This window comes from Heliangelus exortis, chromosome 2 (genome assembly GCF_036169615.1).
Source record: "Heliangelus exortis chromosome 2, bHelExo1.hap1, whole genome shotgun sequence".
NCBI lineage: Eukaryota > Metazoa > Chordata > Aves > Apodiformes > Trochilidae > Heliangelus > Heliangelus exortis.
In genome coordinates, this window is record NC_092423.1 from 142,877,167 (window position 1) to 142,901,440 (window position 24,274).

The 24,274-nt window shown below is 38.4% G+C and overlaps 2 protein-coding genes across 6 annotated transcripts in view; both read left to right on the plus strand.

Moving 5' to 3' along the window:
- The window catches only part of PHF20L1 (PHD finger protein 20 like 1), a 56,373-nt gene extending 41,644 nt beyond the window's left edge, over window positions 1-14,729 (plus strand). For all 5 annotated transcript variants that reach the window (XM_071738416.1, XM_071738418.1, XM_071738419.1 and 2 more), the window contains 5 exons: window positions 1,018-1,117; window positions 4,047-4,242; window positions 4,641-5,010; window positions 8,007-8,172; window positions 9,231-14,729. In XM_071738416.1, coding sequence (XP_071594517.1) covers window positions 1,018-1,117; window positions 4,047-4,242; window positions 4,641-5,010; window positions 8,007-8,172; window positions 9,231-9,373 — 975 coding nt within the window. In that variant the 3' untranslated portion in view covers window positions 9,374-14,729. The remainder of the gene's footprint in view (window positions 1-1,017; window positions 1,118-4,046; window positions 4,243-4,640; window positions 5,011-8,006; window positions 8,173-9,230) is intronic.
- The window catches only part of TG (thyroglobulin), a 156,078-nt gene continuing 144,594 nt past the window's right edge, over window positions 12,791-24,274 (plus strand). The window contains exons 1-6 of the mRNA XM_071736933.1: window positions 12,791-12,842; window positions 20,930-21,038; window positions 21,869-21,966; window positions 22,437-22,640; window positions 22,991-23,150; window positions 23,669-23,775. Coding sequence (XP_071593034.1) covers window positions 12,791-12,842; window positions 20,930-21,038; window positions 21,869-21,966; window positions 22,437-22,640; window positions 22,991-23,150; window positions 23,669-23,775 — 730 coding nt within the window. The remainder of the gene's footprint in view (window positions 12,843-20,929; window positions 21,039-21,868; window positions 21,967-22,436; window positions 22,641-22,990; window positions 23,151-23,668; window positions 23,776-24,274) is intronic.

Sequence of the window (24,274 nt, forward strand, 5' to 3'; positions counted from 1 at the left end):
TGCTTGGAAGGAAGCAAATACGGCTGTCCTGTGTTAATGGACTTAAAATCATTTGGATATGACAGAAAGACCTGAAAATGAAGGGCACAAAGACTCTCCCTGAAATGCAGGGCTGTGTTGGAAGAGCTAAAGTGGAGTTCAGCTGCGGTGATAACTTGGAAAAATGGATTGGTGTAGAAATTCTGAGAGAGAGGAGAGCAAACTGTAGCTATAGTGGTATGAAAAAGGAAAGGTGACCTCAGTGTTTTGAATAAGTTGATGCTCAAAAGCATGTCAAAGGAAAGAGGAGAGACTTTGCCTGTAAAATCATCAGATATTTAGAACACAGGAAAACTGAGAAGGGGAAATGCATTTTTAAGTGGTAGCTTTCAGCTTATTTCTTAACTCAAATGAAAGCCTGATTTTTCCTCTTCATGTTTTATCTTGCTGAGAGCAACCAGTTTGCTGTTTCTAGGCCCTCATGTCTTACCACTTCTGTTTTGCTCTCCTATTCTCTTGTTTCTCCTCTTTCATTTTCTCCATTTTCTTTTTCTTTTAGATTTTCCATTGGTGCGATATTAAAAACACATCTTTCTAGCGCACTGGAGAGATGCTTTGTAAATATAAATAATTAAACTGAAGAGTTTTCTACTTTTCACTGTTATGCTGTAATGTATTACATTATCTTTCTACTTTACTCTGCAATATTATACTCCTGTCTTATGTTTCACTACTAAATATTTAGGTCCTATAATACTGAATGTTGTAATAAAATTTTATTAAATATTGCATCTTCAATTTCTATTTTTTTCCCTGAGTCTGGAATTTGTGGTTGAGGTAACTGTCAGAACTAAAGCTCTTTTTTAGCTTGATGTCTTTGCCTACCCAAACACAAATTGCTCAACTCTCAAATAATCTTACTTAAACCAACTGTATAAGTTAAACTGCTGTTCTCTGCATTTTGACAAGAAATAGCTTTTGAATTTTGAATCTACTTATCTCAGTTTTAGTTTTTTGGTTTTTTTTTTCTTACGTCAGTGTGAAGAGTGCTTGTGTTGGCAGCACAGTGTGTGCATGGGACTGCTAGAGGACAGCATTCCAGAGCAGTACATCTGTTACATCTGCAGAGATCCACCAGGTAAGGGTAAACTACCTCTTTATCTGAAGGTATCTACTTGGGATTTTTAAGCAGAGATGTTATGCATTGCTGAACTTACTAAAGCTTTGTCTGTTTTATGTTATCTGTTATACTTCTTTGGGGAAAGTGCTTCTAAATTTGTCTCTGAGCAGAAACTTATTTTCCTGTTAGCATCATCTTGTTCAGCTATGCTATGTCTTTTTCATGATCTCAGTTGCCATCTCAGTTGCTGAAACTTAATTTCCCCAAAACCTTAGCACTTGTCATTGTAACCAGAAAAGTCCTTCTAAAAAAAGTCATTCTAGTTCAGCAATCTGTTTTGTCTATACTTGCAATCATACCTGTTCATTTAAATATTTTTTTAGAGAAGAAAGACTCATTACCACAGTATACTCACATATGCTGTGGAGGTAATTTCCTGTTAAGGGCAGTTTTACAGTGTTTGAATTTGTCCAGAATTGTGTAAAGGTGTGAAACTGAATATGGAAAATGTGAAAAATTCTAGCACTTTCTGTAGTGCACAAACAGCACATCTTAAGGTTGTTAGGGTAAATTTGACATGCTAAGAATTAGGAAAAGTCTATTTACTTTTAAACACAAGACATCTGATTAGAAATATGTTAATTTTAAAATTATTCTGTCCTTAAAGTCATTTTTCTTAACAGTTATTTAGAGAAAAACTTTGATTTGTGATAAAATTTAAAAATATTTTTCTTGACAATTTGTACAAACCTGCATATGTGTCTTCTGGTGTAATACCAGACAATCCAGATTCTTTCAAAAGGGCAGTGGGACTGCATCTCTAAATTTACTTTCTCAATTTGAGAAATGAAATGTGAAAACTGTTTGCAGAGGTGTAAGAGAGCACAGTACTTCATAGTTGTTTTTGAGAATAGAATTTTAAGAATAGAGCTGGGAAGATGTTACATTTTCCATTTGCCCCAATCTAAATCTAGGTTGATGGTATAGAGCCTTTTTGATAGGCCTGTGTGGTGTACTCTTTGAGCAGCCAAGATTTTTCTTATTAAACCTGTTATGATCCGAGTTATTATTTATATTTTGTTTGCGAGGAAATTTCAGCCACTACTCATAGACGACGCGTGAATTTACAAAAATAACCAGGCTTTATGATTTAAACAAGTTAAAGGGATTTATTTAGGATTTATACAATTAGTTACTTTGGAGAGAAGAGTCGTTAAGAAGAGAAAAGAAGGAGGGTAATTAAGATGTTATCACCGTCCGCCGGCCCTGGCCTCTGGCTGTGGTCGGGTGCGTAGGGTCTGTCGCTCCTGCCGCTTCTCTGTCCCGGAGCTGAAGCCGAAGTGCCGAGAGAGGGGGGGTCCAGAAGAAAGCCGCCTCGCCGCTTTCCGCTTGGGCCTTCAGAGCTGCTTCCCGCCTTTTTGCGCCGAGCTGGCTGGAGTTTGTAGTCACAGGAGCTGGCTGCCACGTGTCCTTCTGAGCTGCTGGCTCCTCCGAGCTGCTGGGTCCTTTTCGGTTCTTTTTGGGCGATTTTTATACAGGAAAAGAAAAGGGGTCCCTTTTTTGCATAAGTCCCTGATACATACAGATTTCCAGACTTCCCGGAGATGAGTCATCCTTATCTTTTAGTCTTTTTGGGTGTCCTGCTACCTTCATTGTTTCCATCATGCACCAGGAGACGACCTGATAAGCATTCTTATCTTTTAGGTGTTTGTCAGGCATATGGTGAGGTAAACATATGTTAATTGACAAAATGTTGCAACATAGCAGGGAGAAAGAAAAAAAAAAAAAAGATAGATTGATTCAAGAGACATATTTTTGTATTTTTAAAGTGTTTACATCATTACCCAACTAATTTGTCTTGTGTTCTTTCCCTGCACTGTACTAGCTACTTCATTATCCCCTGCTATGCAGAGACTGTGTCCCTAATTTTTATCTTCTCTCCCTTCCTAACCATTACTACTTTTCTTTCTATGTCAGGAGAGAAAGGTCATTCACAATGTCAGTATTTTAAGGTTTATTGGTATAATGGGCAGAAAGGAGATAGGGTATTCTCCTGAAAGGTCTGAAGGGCTTCCATCAACACATTCTTTGTTCTGTATATAATAGTCTGATATGAAATTGAGTGTAAAGTACTCCAGCCTTAGCCAGTCTGTCAGGGTTGCACATTGTAAACAATAATATGAAATAATTAGCATTAGACATTTCTAGCCTGGTTTTTGGGGCAGTTTTTTTTTTTTTTTTTTTTCTGTTTTTAATAGTTACTAAGTTACTATAGAAGCATTATCTACATATTTGCTCATGCTTTTTGGATTAAGATTCTAGATGTTACCATAGTATGGGAGACCTGAGGCCCACTTGTATCAACGCCCTGTATAGTGGTGTCTCATAAAAGGTACCTCAAAGGGCAGTGAAATGACTGCTGTCTGGTAACTTTGAAATGTCTGCTTTTCATGAGGCCTTTTAACAAACAGATACTGACTTCATTATTGAAGCTAAATATTTGTCTTTTAGAAACAAACCAGATGTTTTGGATATATCCATATAAAATCCACTCTCTAACATTTCTCTTGGTAGCTTAGTTTTTCATGAAAGCTGCAGTAGTCACATAAATAAAATGCCAGTTTGAATAGTAAGTTTGCAGTTTGATTAATAATAATACAATTCTTAATATCCTGTATTTTGATTGCAAAGGTGATAAGATTTTAATTTCTAATGCCGTTTGGAGAGGTCTTTATTTCAGGTTTATTTTTGTTTTGAGAAATGTTGAGTTTCCTCTTAATCCATGAAGACTGAATTTTATTATTTTAAATATATTATAGGAAGATCTTGAATCATTCTTTCATGGATGTTCAGGGACATCTAGGAGAGTACAGCATATACTCACAGCACTCAGTAAAGTTCTGCTGTGGCTTCAGATGGTCCTCAATTGTTTTATTGCTTACTGTAGGTCAGAGGTGGAGTGCCAAATATCTTTATGATAAAGACTGGCTAAACAATGGGCACATGTGTGGCTTATCATTTTTGAAAGAAAACTACTCTCATCTTAATGCCAAAAAGATTGTGTCAACCCATCACCTGCTGGCAGATGTATATGGTGTAACTGAAATACTGCATGGACTGCAGCTGAAGATTGGGATATTAAAGTAAGTATCAGTACAGGATTTATTCTTAATTTTTATATATTTATGTAGCAGAGACTACTGGTATTCCATATGCATAATTCTTTCACATTAAAGTTGTTTCTTGTATAGTAGATTAAATAATTCAAGTACAAGATGTAGAATACCCTTTAACTTCAATGGGGATTAGGTGTTCAGCACCTGATCAGATCTGATACGTTGGGATTATGTGATTTTTTTACAGTCAGTTTTGTTTCAAAGGGAAATTCTGGATTTATCCTAAATTTGGTGAGTGACATAGAATATGTGCATTTGATAATGGTGATTATCAATAGCTATGATCTAGCAGAAGTGACTGCTTAGTAGTCCAGTGCTGTAAGTGTATTCTCTGTAATTTGCTTTTTTTCTACCCTGTGTTGCAGAAATAAGCATCACCCAGACCTTCATCTCTGGGCTTATTCAGGGGTGAGAAAAGAACAAGAAGAAATAACTGTTGGGGTAGAGAAAAAATTAGTGACTTTACCAGATGTTGTTAATCCATCTGAAAGGACGTGTCACAGTCAGAACCATAAGGAGCCCCCCAGTATACCCCAGAAGATGGAAGAAACATACATCACAAGTGAGCACAGTTACCAAAAACCACAGAGTTTTGGTCAAGACTGCAAAGCAGTCGCTGATCTTATGAGCTCAGATGATGAAGATACAAGTAGTTTTGAGGAAGATCAGGAATTTCACACAGAGAGTAAAAACTGTTTACAATATTCTTTTAAAGATGATGGCATGAATGAGCAGGTAAGTATCATTCTTCATCTGGGAGGTTTCTGGTTGGAAAAGTATGTTCAGGCTGATAAAACTCAAGTGCATACAAGTATTGAGAAAGCTCATTGTTGTAAGTTGACATATTCTATCAATAAGTCAACAGAAATCACTAAAAGCAAAGTTGGATGGCTGAGATAATTTCAGGTAAAGTATACCCATTTCAGAGGTGAATGAAATGCAAAATATAGTTAAAGTATTGCCTATGCTAAAACTATTTATGCTCAATCCAGTGTTCCAGGGGAAAAAAAATAATCTTATGATTAAAATGCAAACTTGAAACAGAATTTACATGCTTTTTGTGATGTTAGGAAAACAGGACAAGTTCTTTTTTCTCTCAGTTCTGTTTTCTACATGTGACTTTGTTTTTTGTTAAACTGAGATTTGTAAAGTGTTTGTGCTGTATTCTTCCTTTAATAGCAACACTATCTAGAATTCAGTCCACAAGTAATGATTTACTGACCAACTGATTTTACCTCATGCAACTTCTTTTGTGTCTTATATTGCATATTTCTGCTAACTAAATGTTTCACAGTTTTTTAATCAGGATTATATTTGGCTATTTAAACATCTCTTTCTCATTTTTGTATTAATGACTTGAATCCATTACTGTATGGAAGAGATCTGTAAATTGTTAGTCTGGTTTTAGTGAAGAGTTCTATGAGCAAAAAAACAGTGAGACAAACCTTTCTGTTTTCTACAATACCAACTGTGTGAGAATAAAAAGCCCAACTCATCCCTCTTTCGAAGTACAGTTTCTGGTGTGGAAGAAATGAGTAAGATACATCTTTTTTCTTTTAATTTTAGTTTTAAGTGTGACATGTAAGCTATATAGTCCTAATGAGAAATTTTATCTCTACTTAGAAGTAACAGCTTATATGTGAAATTGCATTGTTATATTTGGTTTGTATAGTTGGGAGACGTGCAAAATACAGTGTGAAATACACATCCCTTCCAACAGGAATTAAATTGTCATTGTCAATAGCATAAATATATTCAGAATTGAAAGAAAATATATGCTTAAAGTCTGTAAAGGAAATACTAGTTTTGTTTTACTGCTCACATACATCTAAAAAGCTATGTGTTCTTTGTTTTGAACCAGGAGAGAGATCTGTTTGGGGCAATGTCAGGGTGTTTTTTCAAGGAGTATTTACTCTTAGCCATTTGGATAAATACTATAGTCGTTAAAAGGAAAAAAAAATGATGCTAAGATTTTCTTCAGCTTCCTGCATTGGGCATCTAAAAGATCCACCTAACAAAAATTAGGATTTTAAAATTATGGATTTGAGTCCTCATGTAGGAAGGGTAAAATGGTGTTTTTATCTTGTGGTTTTAGGAAGGATTTTTCTCATTCATGTTTCAAGTATCCTTTATAAGATAACATAGTTGGACTAATGAAGAAAATGTGTAGGCAAAGCTGAGGTCTTGAGAGAGGAAACATTTTATCTGAAATGTTTCAGAGTTTAAGATGCTTTTATGACTTTTAAAGTATATCTTAGATGGACAATTAAAATTCCTTTAATGAATATTATATTAGTGATACTTTTCCTTCAAGACTTGCTCATAAAGCTGCCAGCAGATCCATCCAAGTCTGTTTAATTGATTTTAAGTCTTAAAGAAAATTGCTTTTTTTGCTTTAAAACTAACTTAAAATCCATCGGTCCCTGTTTTTTTCTTCCCTTCTCTTCTCACTCTTCCAATTCTTGACTAGAGGGAGAAATATTTGAAGAAAAAAACCGAGCACTTCATCAGAGAAGACTATTAATACAGTGTAAAATTCACTCCTTGCTTTGGTGTTTTCCATGAGCTGACACTGTGCACAAATACCTGGCATTCTAGCCCCTGAAACAGAATCATAGAATGCCAGGTTGGAAGGCAGCTCAAGGATCATCTGCTCCAACTTCTCTTGATAGGAACATGATGTAGATGTGAAAAGCCCAGCACCTTTTCAGACTAAGTATTTAAAATGTCCAGTTATGGGGAATCCACCACTTCCCTGACTGGTTCTTATAATGAAAAATTTTCTTCTAATATCCAGTTGGGGTCTCACCAGGAGAAATTTTCACCCATTACTCCTCATCTTTTCCTCACGACTCCTTGTATAAAGGGAGTCTCCATTAATAGGGAAAGAAGTTGGTTGCATCTGAAGTCATAGTTGACATAAAGCAGAAACTGTGACTCCTGCTCATGAATTGAGATGTTGATCATTTTAACTTATATCCAGTGTACTTCTTTGATTGTATTCATTAGCTGAGATGTCAAGTACACAAAGATGAGTATTGTGTATTATCTCTAACTTGTTATGAAGCTACTAATTTATTTCAAAGAAGTCAGTCTTCCTCAGATACCATGTGTTTTACTCTGCATGTTACTGCCCTTGTAACTCTCCCCAGACATGTTCAGCTCTGCTCCAGACTTGTTCTGGCAAGTTACATTCGACCATAGCAGTGGTAGGAGGAGAAATTTTTGTCTTAAGAAATAGAATGGCCAGTTTATTTGTGCAAAATATTGACTTTTGACATCTCTGATATTGCTGCATTTGAGGGAGTTTTCATTCGTCCTCTGGCTAAAGTTTAAGCAGACCTTAGGATCTTCCACATTTTTGGTGACAGTAGATTGATGCAGTTCAGCACTTCAGTGTTTAAGTCATAGTTTCTATAAGAAGGGCACAGAAATGCTGCCTGTCTTAATCCATTAATCAGAGTGCTTGAGCTGATCAACTTTACCTCTTGCCTCATTCCCCCTGTGCTGTATGTGCTTGTTTGCCTGGAATTTGCATTTTGTTTGATTTAGTCCATTGATGTGTCATGGTACATGGCTTTTTTGAGTATGCTTTTTGTCCAGTAGACAGGACTACAGTCTAAGCCAGCATAGTTTATCATGTGACTCGACTGTTGAAATCAACACCAGAAATGAAAACAAAAAAACCCTCTTAAATGGCAATTTTTTTTCTTTCTATTGCTCCTATGAAGAACAATTCTGCTGAAGGAAACACTGTGTTTGTTTGTAATGAAAGAAAAGGCTCAGAAGAACAAGTGGACACACATCTTCAATGGCAGCTAAATCTTCTTACCCATATAGAGAATGTACAGAATGAAGTCACCAGCAGAATGGACCTGATTGAAAAAGAAGTTGATGGTAACTGCATTGTCACATACTTTGTAATACACCTGTAACAGCATCTGTCATAGCCACTGTGTTGAAAGTGATCTCGGGATCTGGGAGGAATTTTCAAATTTGGGTACCCAAAATTATAACCAGAGTTTGTACCCTTGACTCTCTACCCATAAGCGTAGCTTTAGCAGTTAGGACTCTTCAAAATTTAGCACACATTTATGGTATTAGGCAGGCCTCAGGAAGCTTTGATAGCCTGTCTAGTTGTTTTCTGGATAGGGATCTTAAAGCTGATAGTTTTCTATTCTTGGAATACTTTTGGCCTGATTGTTCTAGTATTTGACAATATTTAAGAAAAAAAAAAAGCGTTCATTCTGCCTTCTACACAGGTTTGCTAATAAAATAACTGGTTTCAGGAAGACACATCAGGCTTCATGAGAAAACTTGAATGACATTATAGTGTAGGAGTAAATATGACAGCACATCAGTTTACTCACTAGTCGTAGACATTAAGAATGAAGGGAGCTTGTAGTAAGAGTCCTTAAATTATCTTTTGACAAATAAAGCTGTCTTGTTCCTATTTGCAGTTTCACTTTTTCCAGCTTATACTAGGCAGTATTCCCAGGATGACCTTTTCCCTTCTCTGTCTCTACAAACATAGAAATTCCTTGAAAAACATTTGTTGAAGATTTGAAAACAATTCTGTAATCTGGACCTTATAAACCTGAGCCTGGTGAAGTGAGATTCAAGCATTGTATTTAAGGATTACATTTTCTTACACTAGTAGGCCAAGAACTGAGATTTATGTGTGTAGATGATAAATTGTAAAGCAAGGGTGTAATTTGTTCCCAGGCACCTTTTAATAGTAACAGTCAAATCAGAAGATACATTTGGATTGTTTGAGTGAAGCATGGAATTAGTTGGTGTTTCCCTAATAAGCATTTCTTGTGTTAAATAAAAATCACAACCTCAGTATATTTTCTCTTCTTATAAAAGACAGACTAAGAAAGGAAAGAATTATTTTTATGAAATCTGTGTCTTGCAGACTTAGTCTAATCAACTTCTTCCTTTCCTTCCTGTAGTTTTAGAAAGCTGGCTTGATTTCACTGGAGAACTGGAACCACCAGATCCTCTGGCAAGATTGCCTCAGCTCAAGCGACGTATCAAACAGCTCTTAATTGACATGGGGAAAGTACAGCAAATAGCAACACTTTGCTCTGTATGACAAAAGGAAGAATAAATAAATAAAAATAGGTTCTTAACAGTGAATTTTCTTACTAGCCACAAGACTGACAGGAAGACAGCAAAAAGCTGAGCATTTATCTCCTTCTTTGCCGATTATTTTAATAGCCTGAAGCTTTAGAGAGAGGAGAGTAAAATCTAGAGTGAGGAATATATGATGTTGAAAACCTGAATATTCAATATCCAAGCTTCAAAATGTAATATACTACATACTGAGAAATGTTGGTATGATTCTAGCATGCTAAACAAGAAAATCCCCACATGTAAAAAACTTGAACAAAAAAAGCCTCTGTGAAGAGCAGTGCTACTACTTTGAAACCTTCGGTAAAAATTTCTAAATCCTCAGAGTTCAACTAAAAAAAAAATTCTTAGGAACTGCTTTTTTGATGCAAGTGAAAAATAGACACAGAGAGATCTGTCTCCTCTCTACAAGGAAAGTTTTCTTAGATTATTTCCTTCTCGTGGAATGTTCAGGAAAATTAAAATGCTAGCTTTGATTTTTGAAAGAAATTACTTATCATGGTCTGGTTTTAAAAATATTTTTGAAATAGAAAATCTTTTTGCAGCACCCTTAGGCTCCTTTAAATCTTAAGTGGCAAATAATTGTCAGATGTGCCAAATAATATTACAACCACCGGGATAAGATTTTGATTATGACTTACATGAAGGTTTTTTCCAAAGTCCAACTCAGTGCCAGTAATAAATCCAAAATTGTATCTAGTTTATATTTTTTTTTATGTTCTACTGCAGTATTTGGGATTCAAGGTACAATTTTTTTTCCTGGGTAGCTCTGTTCTGGTGTCGGCCCTCTGAAACTTTACCATCCTCAGCTGGGATGAGGAATGACAAAAGCAGCAAAAGTGTCTGTGGCTGTGAATAAATACTAAACCACTAGGATAAATATCACAAGATACATTATCCAAGATGTTTTTACAAAATCTTTCAGCTTCAGTGAATGAAACTACATGAAACCAAAGGCAACCTACTTGCTCTGTTAACTCTTGCTGGATTTTGAGCCCTGTGCTCATCAGTTGCCGCTGTACCCAGTGCTACACACATCCTTGTATGTGTATGTACATCTCTAGAGATACACATACTATATACATTTATATCTACACCTCTAGTTTTATTACAATAGACTATGAGAACTGGTGGTTAACATGAAATGTTACATTTTAACAAGCAATTTCTAAAATTGAAAATAATGTATGTACAGGTTTTGAAATTTGTAAAATATGACTGTTGAAAGGAGGCTATTTAACTGATGACATTAAGATACTTGAACATTTTATGCCTCACGTCTGTTTATCAGTTCTAGTTATCTGTATAAATGCATTTTAGAACCGATAGACAGGAAACTTGAATTTACCTTTTGATAAGAGTACAAGCCACTGTACATTCAAAAATTATTTAAATTTGCAAACACACTGTTCTATATGTAAGGTACTGTATGTATAACTGTTTATTAAAACTATTCTGCATACTCCACATTTTCCACTTTTCTTCCTGATCTACAGACAAATGTAAATGAGAAGTGATTGTTATAATGTACAGACCATCAAAAATCAAAAAGTCTAGGAATGACTTTTGAGGATGCATAAAATTGAAAAATGTGCCAAAGATGGATTATCTGGGAAAGACTTTGCAACCAGTGCATTGAACTTTCATGGTAAAACCATTATTGAGAAAGAAAGCAGCATGGCTGGTTCATTGCTAAAATAAACCTACCTGACGTTTCCCATCTGTCTGTCATGTCTGAAGTGAGTTATCACTCTTGATATCCAAAGCAAAATGTAAACCCCTGCTACAGAGTGGTTGCTATTTAAAAATTTGTTTCAACGAGCTTGTAGGAGGCATTACAGAGCTGTGTGGTAACGTGGAAGTTAGTTACAGAATCATGATTGGCAACTTCATAATGCAGAAAGAAGATGAGCTGAGCATTTGCTGACGTTTTATATCAACTGATAATAAGCAAAATATTCTGTTATACAGTTGGATGTTTAAATAACTGCTTCAAACAGTATAAATAGTTGAGTGACCTACTCGCTTTTGGATATGAGACTTTTTTTATATATTATTCACTTACTGCATATCCTTGAATGTGGTACTCTGTGTACTGTATAAGAGAAGTGTAAATCCAGATGAATTACTTTGAAACAAAGTGGAGTGTATTTACATAGTTTATACAGCATACACTGTAGCAGTATTATGCAATGTGTGTGCATGCGTGTGATGTAATATAACTGTAAATGTTACTGAAGGGGGAGAGGACAGAGATATTCCAGGCTGGGAGGATGGAGGTTTCATTCTTAGTGCAGAGATGGAGGAATGGTATCCTGAAAAGGAAATTGCAAGGTCAAAGTTTAAGTTGCCCTTGCAGCTTTAACTTGCCTTCTGTTTGTATATGTAATGGTCTCTAAATTTACAGGACTATATATGTGATTTTATCCCTCAGGATCCTGCCTTATTCAGGATGGACTGTGCTTACAAAAACAAATAATCTGTTCAGTATTTTTTATCTTCATTTCTTGTGTAGTCACACATGATAAAAAATTCGTGCAAGCATTCTGAGAAATAGTCTCAGTGTCCTTATGGACAGTGCTGTGATTCATTGTGCATTGTTTGAATGCTTCACAAACTTGTCTGAATTTGCTTTCTCAAACTGTGATGTTAGTCTGTAATGTGAGTGTTAGTTTTGCCCCCGGTTTCTCACGTAATCAGAGGTTTGGGATGCTTTTGAAGTTTTTTTTATTCAAACACTTATGAGTCAAGTGCCATAAACAAGTTAAGTGTTTTGCACAGAATGTAACCTGCAGTCTGTTGCTTTGCTTGTGTGCTGGTCAAACCTGATGTGATCTGGCTCATACCAGTACTACTTCTAGTTGGCCTTTTTAAGAGAATCCTTCTCCTAATTTTCCATCTGTCTTCCTGCTTCCTTTGTAAATAAGCCAGGGATGTGCACACAGTCTACTTGCAATGTCATTTATTGGGGTATGAATTGCAATTACTTGATGAAGGAAGCAGACTCTCTCTGGGAAAGAAATATGGCAATGTAAGGACTTTTTTTTTTATGCATGTGCACAGAAAGGTAATTTTTAAAAATTCACAGCCTTCTTTTAACTTAAGTTCTTAATAGTAATAAACAAAAGGGAAATGCCTTTGTATAGAAATCTCTTCTGCTGTCACAGGGCTAAATGCCAAACTTGTGGAGCCTTTCAATATCCAGTTTTTTGTCTGAGGGTTTTTATTTTTCATGGAGTTATCAGGGTGATTTGTTTCAAAGCCTTCTGCTTCCTGTGACTTTTTTGTAGGCATCTACAGCAGGAATTCTCTTTTCGGCCACATTGATGGCAGTAGGACATCAGTATTGCAGTGATTTATGGAACCTCATCTTTGGGCCATGGTTGGATTCCACATGGTGGGGCTGCCTGTGTTTCAGTTGCAAGAAGGAGGTACTTCAAGTCATATGGCAGGGAATGAGTTGAAAGATGCTTCCTGCTAACCTTTTTCTTGGGTAGCATTAGCTTGAGTAGTGCCCATGGTTTGGATATTCTGGCCTTACATGCAGAGATCTTTGCTCAGCTAAGGAGTAATGTACAGTGGTAGAAGCTGTCATCCTCTAAAATAGTCAAAGATGATGGATTCCTGTTTCCTGATGGAAATAACAGATTTGCTTGGTGGCATAGAACTGAAATTGGTCTTCCATGGGTGCAGTCTTCTTGTATGGCTGACATCCCCCTGTCTCTCAGTTTTGTCTCTGAACTTCTACATGTGCTCCTCATCTGCTTGTCCTACATCTTGCATCTGTTCCTCCTTTTGTTTTTCATCTTCTTGCACTCTGGCTGCTTCTGTGGTGTCTAGAGGGTTCCTCTCCTCTGTTCTTCCCAGTTCTTTCTGGTTGCTGTGGGGAAGGGTCTCCTCTGCTTTTCTGTCTGCAGCCTCCAGTGTGTCCCATGAGCTCTGTAAGATTGTAGTACATGTACCATGATCAAACTTGAGATATTTTTGCTGCCTTCTTTTACTGAGCCATGCCTGATCTTGTGCAAACCATGATCTCTTCTTGATCCCATCTGACTTCTAACTTAACTAGACTTGAATGATTATTGCAGGAAAACCCCTCTGGCACTGATGGGCTCCAGCACTCCTTACCAAACTAAAGGTTGGGATGCAAAGGAGTCATTCTAACTCCACAGTAAAATTATAAAAATATTTTGATGCTTGCAAAGTAGAATTTTTTCCTTTGTATTGGAAGGGAAGCTGCAATCATTCTTCTTAAGTGAAACACAACAGACCCTGAGCTGAACTGGAGCTTGATGTTAAAATCAGTAACAGAAGGGGGGAGTGGGAGGCACATTGCAAACAGGGGCTTTGTAACCAGTGTGCAATCAGGTCATCTTGACTATCTAACCCTGTTAGTAGTTATTATATGGAGGTGCTGATGGGTAAAGGAGGTGCATGTAATGATGCCATTCATTTGCAAATAGGACCCATCTTTGCCATGTTGGTTTAGAACACTGGAACCATACGTTTTCTGCCTACTGCTTTACAAATGTTACAGGCATCTTCATTTTGAAGTGCTTACTAAGATCAGAGCCTTCCTCACTTTCAAAATGCCCATTGCTCTTCTCACAGTTCATTAGCTGACACTTTTTCCTGTTGTACTGAGTCCATATGGCTATATGTGATCATTTTACAGAGGATATTTGAAATAGTTCAGTAATGGTTTTTATTATACTATGTTATGTCCTGGGTGTTGGGGTCTGTCTTTAGCAATAAGTATTATACACTGTGTGTATATCTGTTTATATATGGAAAAAAGTGTGGAGCATGTAACGATGGTGAAAATACACTGCACAGAGAGCAGACTGTGCTTTTGGCAGCCATTCTGCATCAGCCTGAACAACCCAAATAAATAAAAATTGGAGACTGTGTGGAGAAAACGAACTAGCATGAAAAAAATCATTCAGGAGTGAACTTCCTTTTCCATACACACTGGGTCTGTGTGTAAGGAAGGGATGAACCAGCCTCATTATCTGGGTTGAATAACTGGAGCTAGTTCCTTGCTGTTTTGTCTCAAACACCACCCTGCCTTTCCTCAAAACCAGGCAGAGCCACCCCCGTTCGGCTGTAGCCACACGTGTCAGTGTATTGTCACTACACACTCAGAGAGGCAGCAGTGCACTACTATTAAATCTTCTATGAGAGAAGCAAACTACTTTCTTCTGTGATGTTTTTTTGGTTTGGTTTTTTTTTTTTTGTTTGTTTGTTTCTTTTTTTTATAATAGCAATAATGTTGACTGCATTCTAATACTCACAATAAAGGTCTGTTGAGATTGTTATGTGCCTGGGCTCCCATTCAATGGACTTTGGTTTTGGCGAGCTAATGAGTGCTTCTGGATGTGTTAAAATGTTGATGAATCCATTGTGTTTTTAGCCTGTAGCCACTAAGTTACAAGCAGTCATCACTACTCCTTTAAATACATAGCAAAGCTTTAGGGGATCTTCAGTCATATATTAGGCTGTAGGCAAAGTAATTAGAAGGTTTTTCTGTTCCTGAACTGCTTTGGTATTTAACAAACTCAAGGTTTGAGTTTTATGATGCACTCAGATCTGAAAAGATACTGGTGTTCAACGTGTTCACAGTGTTGGCATCTCCTCTGGTGGGCAGGCAGCTGCCTTCTGAGGGTGTTTCTAGTTTTGTGCCTTTGTACAGGATCATTACGAAGTCCCTGCAGTTTGCTTTCAATGAGTTTACACCTTACTGTTAACCACAAACTGTTGTTCAGGTCACTAGGAAGAAAATAAACAATACAAAGTTCCTGTCCTAGATGTCTGGTGGACCAAGGCACAAATGGTAAGTGGCAGGCAAACAAAATCAGGCAAGCTCAGAGAGCAAATAACAGAGATGGTTTTTTACTGTTGTTAACAGAAGAAATAAGTATGATCTTATTTCATGCAAGAAATTTCAAAGTGTTAATTCTGAAATAGATCTTTCAGTCATTATTGAAAGGACAGTCTCAAATCAGTCTCTCAAATTTAAGATAAAAGGCCAAATTCAGGTCTTGGAGTAATATGCTGAAACACTTATTCTAATTAGTGGACTTAGTAGAGAGGTTTCCTGAGACAGACCAAGAATCTACCCATCCCAATGTCTTATCTTCGGTGGAAATAAAGCATCAGCATCTGCAGAAACATCCTGATTATAAAAGTTCTGTACAAACTGGTCTTTCCCTTAACGAATCTTTCACTTCTGGTAAATCACAACCACAGAAATTCACTGAGTTTTCCTTTAACAAAATCTTTATGAAGACAGTCGGGTTTATCAACCACTGACAGATCTGTACATCATGGGTTTAATCGATCTCTCTCATTCACTGAGTGCGTGGCAGATTGGCTGTCACAGCTTTGTGGTTTGGCAGGAGTTATCTTTGTCCTTGAACTTGCTCTCTAACTCGAAAAGGCTTAGTGCTACATTATCAAAAACACCAAAAGCAGTTTTGTCCTACCATCACCAGAAGCTGGACACCTGGTTGCAGTCCTTGTGTGACTGGAGGTGCCTTTTCTCACTGCACCAGCTTCTTACTGACAAAGATTGAATTGATACAGGGTGCAAATAAATCCATCATGCAATGATCCAACTGCAGGTTGCAGAACCATTTTCTCCTTGGGGTTTTAACAGTACATTTGCAGTGGCAATGAAAATAAATATTTTTCTACCTTGCAGCACTATAATACAATTAGAGGAAAACTATTGACTCCAATGGGGAAGTAAGAAAAAAATACACCCTATGTATTCTAGAAAACATTCATTTCTGCAGAAACAAAGGCATGGGATTTTTTGGGTTCATTTGTCTCCAAAGACACTTTGCCAGCTGATAAATTGTAACAAAAAATGCAGAAGTCATCTGCCCACTTTGCTGATCCATCCACTTTTAGAAGTTCCCAGAACTTCCCCATCAGTATTTCAATCTGAAGAACGTGTCATGTACTCAGTGATTGAACTTGTAGTATCTAGTGGGGATATTTTTTTTTAATTTCTTGTCATCTCTTAATTTTGAAGCACTTGAGAACTTTTAAAAGCTTAATCATAGATCATAGAGATGATACAACAAGGCTTTACAAAGTCTTGTTATTGTTACCTGTGCCAAAATCTTGTGTAGAGGATGGAGACAAACTTTTTTTGTGCTTGGGAAGAAATGTACCAAATGTAAAACATAGTTCTCTATCTGTAAGTGTAGTAAGGTGCTAATAAATGGTGTGAGTCTATCCATCTGTGTAGTTTTCTTAAAATGTGGGAGAGGATTGTCCAGTACTGGTGATTCATTTAACACAGAAAAGCAGTTTATTATTTAAAAATAAATGAACTGATTGATATGGACATAATTTGACAATGTTTTCAGTTCCTTTCTTGGAATTGGAGACCAGGAGGATTCCTGAAGTTTTTTTCTTAAAGGAAAGTTAACTTCGCAGGCTGAAGAATTATTTGGGTGAGAGCAGCTTTTCCATGGGTATAAATGTTTATGTGTTTTATATGCAGGAATCATTTACCCTTGGGCTTTTTTAAAAATTGCAGTTGCATAGACAGACCTTTCTGCTAAGAAAGCACTTTATTTGCATACTCATGCAAAGCTGGAATAAAATGAATAAACAGTCTGCTTCTCTGTTGACATTCATTATTTCAATGTTTCATCACACTGATATTTTTTCCCCCAGCAATTATCACCTAAATTGTGTAGCTTTTTGCCATTGTGTACAACAAATGAAACCCTCATTTCCAGCACTAGAGCAATAATTTTGAGGACATGTTAGTTTTAAGGCCATATTGGCCACAGGGATCTTTCACATTAACTCCTAATCTCCCCTTCCTTGCTGAGCTAATTTAAGATATTATTCCATCTTTTCTCAGATGTTAAAAATAGAGTTGAGTTTAATTGTCCCTTCACTGAAGGTTATGCAGTGAGGCTTTTCTTCATTTTAATTTGATCAGCCATAGACAAGTGCCTTTCTGCTCTGAGGAATGGGGATTGTGTATGTTGCTTTGTATGTAAACCATTTTTTTTTAATCCATGGGCTATTGCATCCCATTGAACTCGTGTGTACTGAGATGCTCATCTTAGTTTGATGCAGATCAAGAAGTGGTTTAAGTGATGCAAATTGCCAAAACTCACTTGTTTTTTTAAGAGACTTTTAAGACTTGGCTGTTCTTCCCAGTTTGCATAGTTGAGAGGTGGTTTTCTGAGTGTTTCTGAAAGAAGTAAAAGTAATCTTGAGATTTGACACTTATGTAGATATTGCTGATTCATGCTGCTTTCTGTAGTGTGTACTTGCTGTCTTCTGGTGCTCTCCTGTAGCTGCCCCACAGCACCAGGGGTCAGACACCACCCTGAGGCTCTTGAACCATGCTTGAGTTGGAGCTGTGTTTCATGGGCAGACTTTTCATCTTCTGTGGTTCAGCAACCCTAGTGATAATGCAGATTCCTATGCTCTGCATGTGTATTTCTCTACAAATGCTATGCTGATCCAGAAATTAATTTTCTTTCTGGCCTGCTTAATCAGGGCTGTTACAGGAATTTCCTTTTTTTATGCCTCTAAAGGTTCCCTTCTTTGGTCTGTAATCTACACTGGACTTAGTCCTCCTCCTTTCCTATGATCTTTCTGCTTATTGTTGACTTTCCTCACATCCAAAATAGATTGCTTAAAAGCAATATCAAAACAGTCTCTTTTTTAAAAGGATAGTCATGCTAGAACAAGCTTTTACTGCTGTTTGAGATCACATTTACCATATTTATAAAACAGTGTAGCACTGCAGTAGTCTACCGCCCAGGCAGAAGGATGCTTGAGTCACTTTTAGCACCATCTTGGTCTGTAGAAGAGGAGCAGTAGAGTTTTTTATAGATTGTCTAGTACCAATGAATCAAAAAGAAGAGCACTGCTGTCACTTCTTCTTGAAATTATCCCGGGTCCAGTGTCAAAAATGTGCTTCTGTTATTATTTAGCTAATTATTCTGGGCCCATTTGCCCGAACACCTTTTCACAAGTGTAGGTGAGTTCTCATAGTTCCTGCTGCTAGTAAATGCTAACTGGAAATCCTAAGAGGTCATCCAGGCAGAATTGGTACTCTGGAAGCAAGAAAAAAGTATTTTTTAATAGGTTTTAGGTTGCAGATCTTGCATGTAATTAGTACCAAAGAGCTTGACTTAAATGAGTGGTTATACTGGTCTTGCACCCAGAGGATGAAGCCCAAGAGGCCAAGCTGCTTCCTCCCAGGAGCTTGGATGGATTACAGTGCATGGGGCAAGTGGGAGTAAAAGCAGATGGTCAAATGCAATTGACTCTGACCCTCAATTAATTTTTAATTCATAAATAACCACATTATGAATGATATTTAACCCTAGCACTGCAGTGCTTGGAGGCCTAACTGTTCCCTGTCCCCTCAGTGGGGTAAGCTCTGTAGAGACACAAAAAAATGTACTTCTGATACAGACCATAACCTCTTTCTGCAACCACAGTGCAGGGGGGAGCTGGAGCACGACTGGAGTTGTGTCAGTATGCTCACTTTGCATGTGGATTTAATTCAGTGCCCCCTGTCCCCTCCTGTGCCTCCCTTCTCATGGCTTGGCTCAGCAGTGCTCCCTGGAGCGGGGATGAGAAGTGGCTGAGGAGAACCCCCAGGGCTGTTCCAGGTGAACAGACCTCTTGTGCTTTTTTCAGAAGTTTCCTATGCGTCACTCACCCAGTTGTGTGGCCAGTCTACCAGTGCCCAAGTGAATCCATCCATGCAATGATTGCTATAAGAAGGCAGAGGAAGGCTGGGGGGGGGGGTCAGAGGAAGGCTGGGGTCAGGGAGGCACAGCTGCCTCCCTGACACAAGGGGATGGAGCTCTCCCATCACAAGATGGGCTCCATCCCATTTTGCACCTTTCTTTGCTGCTTTATCAGCACAGCAGCTGCCAATATATTTGGTAAGTATGCTTGTTCTTTCCTTTGCCTATGTCCAGCAGTGACTGTGTTCCTGGGATCTTTGTGTGTTATTCCGATGAAGTAAATAACAATCTTGAATCCTGCAAACATTGCTTATTATTGTGTGCTGTGCACAATGAGTTTGGCCTCCAGGTTAAATACTAAGCTAGAAGGATATTTACATGGTCAGGGATATCTGACTTCAGTACACTTGTTTTTTGTGACAGGGGTGGAAAATGTTTTCTGGAAGAAAAGACTAGACTAGAGAAGGAGCTTTGGTAAGAAAAGGTGGTGCTGCAGAGATGTGAAGGTTATATATTTATAGGTGTAACTTTCTTTACGTTTTTATTTTCTACTTCCATGTCCCATCATCTAATTTAGGCTTGAACCTTAAGATACTGGATGTTCTGAATGCCAACCCAGTTCTTTTTTCTGAGTTTGATAGTCCTGCACAACAAGTAATTTGAATCAATTCATTAATCTCAGATGTCTTAGTAGACTACAGCATTGTACACAGGGATCTCCACACATCGCAGACTTTGAGGTGAAAATGGTGAGGTTTGCCTAAATGTGAATTTCTACAAGTGAACTAGTCTAAAATCCTTTGACAATCTTGTGAAAATTTTAACATGAATTTAAGGAGACACAGAAAAAAGTCAAAGAAACAGAAGTGGTTGAGAGATCTTAGGTACACACAAATTTTCTGTGGTTAAAGTCGTCTCTGAACTGCAAAGTACTGAAGGCTGACAAGTGTTCAGAACACTTATAATGTATCTGCACTACTACGTGTGGTGGCATTCAGACCAAATACTGGATTTAGGGAACCATTGGTCTAAATTGCTGCAGCTATGGTTTACTTTGCTTTATTTTTATAGGACTAGTCAATAGAATTAAGAGCATGACATTCATCAGATTTTGAGGATGGGGAAAGTGACAGATCAACTAATCTGTTCTGTAAATAAGAACAACCTACTGAATTTCATTATTTTCTTAAAACAGCATTCAAATGTGGGTTTGAATGCATTAAGAACTGAAGAGTCAGCTGCTTTCTTGCTAAGTGGTTTCAGTAGTTGATCACTTGCCCTGGTAAAAACTAAGTGCTCTTAATGCTAGACATTGATTCTTCCATGAGACTAAGAAGAAATAGCTCTCCTTTTGGTGGAATAGGGAGTGCCTTATGGTCAGTAAAACAAAAATAGAAACATTAATATTGATGTGTGTGGTTATGAAAAAGGGCAGTTTTGTGGTGATGGGCATAACTGAGTAAGTGAAGTACCCTAAGGAGCAGAAAATGATAGTTGTACCAGTACAGAACAAAGCTGAGACTAATTAAACATAGGCCTGGAAAAGGGGTTCATGAACATCTCTGTCATGTGCTTCTCCTGCAGCCAGCACTACAGTGACTGCTCAGGACCTCCCTGTGCTGTCCTGTGCAGAAATGAACACAAGGAGCAGTGGGGAAACAAACCAGGGGGGGCCCATGAACCTGGGTGGGACTAACTTGGGATAACAGGGTGTTGGTGAGAACAGGTTTGTGGTGAAACCACCCTTACGTGTTTACCTTCTTAATTGCTTTCAGAGTATCAGACAGATTCCCAACCATTACGTCCATGTGAACTTCAGAGAGAAAAGGCTTTTTCAGGAGGAGAAGCCTACGTTCCTCAGTGTTCAGAAGATGGCCAGTTCAGGTAATTCACCCCTGCTATTATTCTGCTATCACTAATGAAAGCTTTAGCCTCTGTTTTGAAGAGCCTCTGTGGGCTGGAGGGTGAGGAGTGCAGGAGACTTAAAGTGACTTTGCTGAGTCATATTGCAGATCCAGCCTCTCCTGAATGAATTCCTTGTTGCTGGGAACAATCTCTGGGATAAGAGGTCAATCTAAGATTAATAGGTTAATGTTGCCAGCATTACTTGCGTTTTAAATACTTGGTGCAGTTTCTTGTGGAATGTGACTGCTGTCTCCCTACACATTCTGATGGGTTTGTGATGGGTGCACAGCTGAACTAAATCAACTTGGAGAGCATATCTGTCCTTCTGGAGGTGGCACAGTTGAGTTTCCTTCTCAATGCCGTGAAGGAACTAAAAAGCATTCAGAGAACAGTGATTTAGAGAGCTGAGGTTGAAGGGGAGTACAGGCTGTAATGTTCTCTAGTGTTACCATATCATGGTTGCCTAGTGTTGGGGACATTGACCATTCTAGATTTGATTTAGAAAATGTCTCAAAATGTCTGGTAAATCTCAAATACTGAGAATAAGGATTTTGTCCATCCTGCTTGCTTCCCAAATGACTTTAAGTCACTTATCTGCAATTCCTGAAGACTTCAGAGAGCTACTAGAATTAAGACACCCATCAGATAGAGTTAGAGTCACCAGAAGCACAGTTCCTCCTGAGTCCATTAATTGTGGTGTTAAAGTACTTGAATTTGTTTGGTTTTCTTTGTGGTTTTTTTAATGTCCCATACTGACTGAGGACTCTGTCACTAACAAAATAAAATATGCTATTTGGCATCTCCTTCAGGACAGTTCAGTGCAGCAGGAATGGTCTTTCCTGCTGGTGTGTGGATGAGAATGGCATTGAGGTACCTGGCAGCAAACAGAATGGATATCCCGTATCTTGTAAGTCACAAGTGGTTTTTTGGTTTTTGTTTTTTTTAGATTGGTTAAAAACCCAATTTAAATCTGCATTTGAACTGCTGAAATCAAGAACAGGTTAGCCTCAGACTTTGAGGGACTTTAGTTTGTTGTCATTTGCTCCGTCTTTCTAGTGGAAGTTCTGGAGTCTCTTCAGAGCTGATCATGGAAACCTGAAACACCTGGATAGTCTGTATTTATGAAGGTCAGAGTCATGTAAATCATGAATGAGAGATCAACTTAGTGTATTGGCTTTTGAGCTGGAGACATCAACTCTTTCTGTGGTGGGTTTCTTCATACCAGTTTTCACAACCCTGAGTCTATCAGTGTCCTCGTGTCACCTGGGTGGCAGAAAGAGAACTTGCAGCTCAGAGAAAACTCAGATATTGTTTTAACAAATGATTCAGTTCCCAACAAGTACCTTCTTCTAACAGTGCTCCTCTCTGATGCTACAGGCTTATCCTTTTGCCAGCTGCAAAAACAGAGGATCCTGGTGAGTCGATACATCAACAGCAGTAGCATCTCCTATATCCCTCAGTGCCTGGATTCAGGGGCTTTTGATGTGGTGCAGTGTGACACGAAGCTGGGTCAGTGCTGGTGTGTAGATCCAGAAGGAATGGAGATTTATGGCACCAGGCAGAGAGGAAAGCCAACACACTGTAAGTACCAATCTACAAAATGGTGGGTTTTGTAGGGTGGGGAGGTTTGGTGTGAATGAAAGGTGGTAGATAGGAGCTTGGACACTGCAGCCTACACTTATGCTACAGAAATATAGGTGCTTAACTGGGGAATTTATAGGTGCTTAACTGGGGGATTTATGTCCCTGTTTCATAGAATCATAGAATAGATCAAGTTGGAATGGACCAGTAAGGATCATCGGGTCCAACTCCTGACTCTTCATAAAGAAGATATGAGGCATTTAGTTGTCCATGTTCAATGTAACAGATCTAAGCCCCTTTCAGCTGTTTGTGGGAAAACACCACTAAACATGACCTATGTTTCCTGTCAGGTCCAGGGAACTGTGAGATCCGAGACCGTCGCATTCTGCACGGGTTTGGGGAGCAGAGCCCTCCCCAGTGCTCAGCAGACGGCGAGTTTCTGCCTGTCCAGTGCAAGTTTGTCAACACTACAGACATGATGTTTTTTGATCTCATTCATAGTTATAACAGGTAAGAGCATAGGCTTGTGAAGATGAATGGAAAAGATGAATGAGGTTTTTATCAGCTTCTGTGCTTAATTCAGTGCAGAAAGCATGTGTAGCATGTAGGGAAGAGGAGGCAACTTGTTTTCTTAGGCATTCTGCCATCCTGTGCAGATTTCAGGAAGGAGCTAATGAACACGTTAAACCAATGTCCACCTATTTTGCACTCTTTTACAGCCCTTTCAAAGGTGAAAATATAATTGAAAATGAGTGTCAGGTGCTGGGCACCTGCTTAGGAAGGGTCAGAAATCTCTCTGAGGGGAAATTATCCTGTGTTTAAAAAGTGCTGCTGGGACACGGACCTGGGTGGTGTCAGAGCCTGCCTGACACAAGGAGGCCAAAGGGTTCTGTAATGGCTTTGAGCTCTGCAGACATCCTTGCCATACAACTTCATGTTGAAATCCACAAGCAGATGCTTCTTCATTGTTGTTGTTGTTGTTGATGGGCCTCCCCAGGCTCTTCACAGGAGGCTGCTTTTCCTTCCAGGCTCCCAAAGGCTTTCCAAACATTCAGCTCCTTGCGGGAGGCATTCCCAGAGGTCTCTGGGTATTGTTACTGTGCTGACAGCCTGGGGAGAGAGTTAGCAGACACTGGTGAGTACCCTCCAGCATCTGAGCCTTTAGCTTGAGCAGCTCTGGATTCCCAAGGGAAAGAATAAGTCACACCTCTAAGTCTTCAGCTTCATGTGGGACTTGTTTCATTCCTACAAGAGGTAAGGTGACGGTAGCCAATGTAGAGCCCATGGAGCTCACTAATGAAATCCCACCCTTAGGATCAAGGTTTCAATCAGCAATAAATGGAATTGTTGCCCAAAAGTTAATCCCAACCTTTCTGGGATGGTGGAATAGGATTTCTGAACGTCCAGCCTCTGCTCACACTAGAAGGCTGCATCATGTTCACTAAGTCCAATTAGCAAAACCAGGGGAATATAAAGAGCCTGGAGACTGAACTATTTTCTTCTTGCTCAGCTGAAACATGGAATGTTTTGAATTGGAAGGGACCTTTGAAGATGATATAATCCAACTCCCCTGCCATAGGTGGGGATATCAGATCATCCTTTCTTTTCTCTTATAGCCTCAGGAATGACACTTT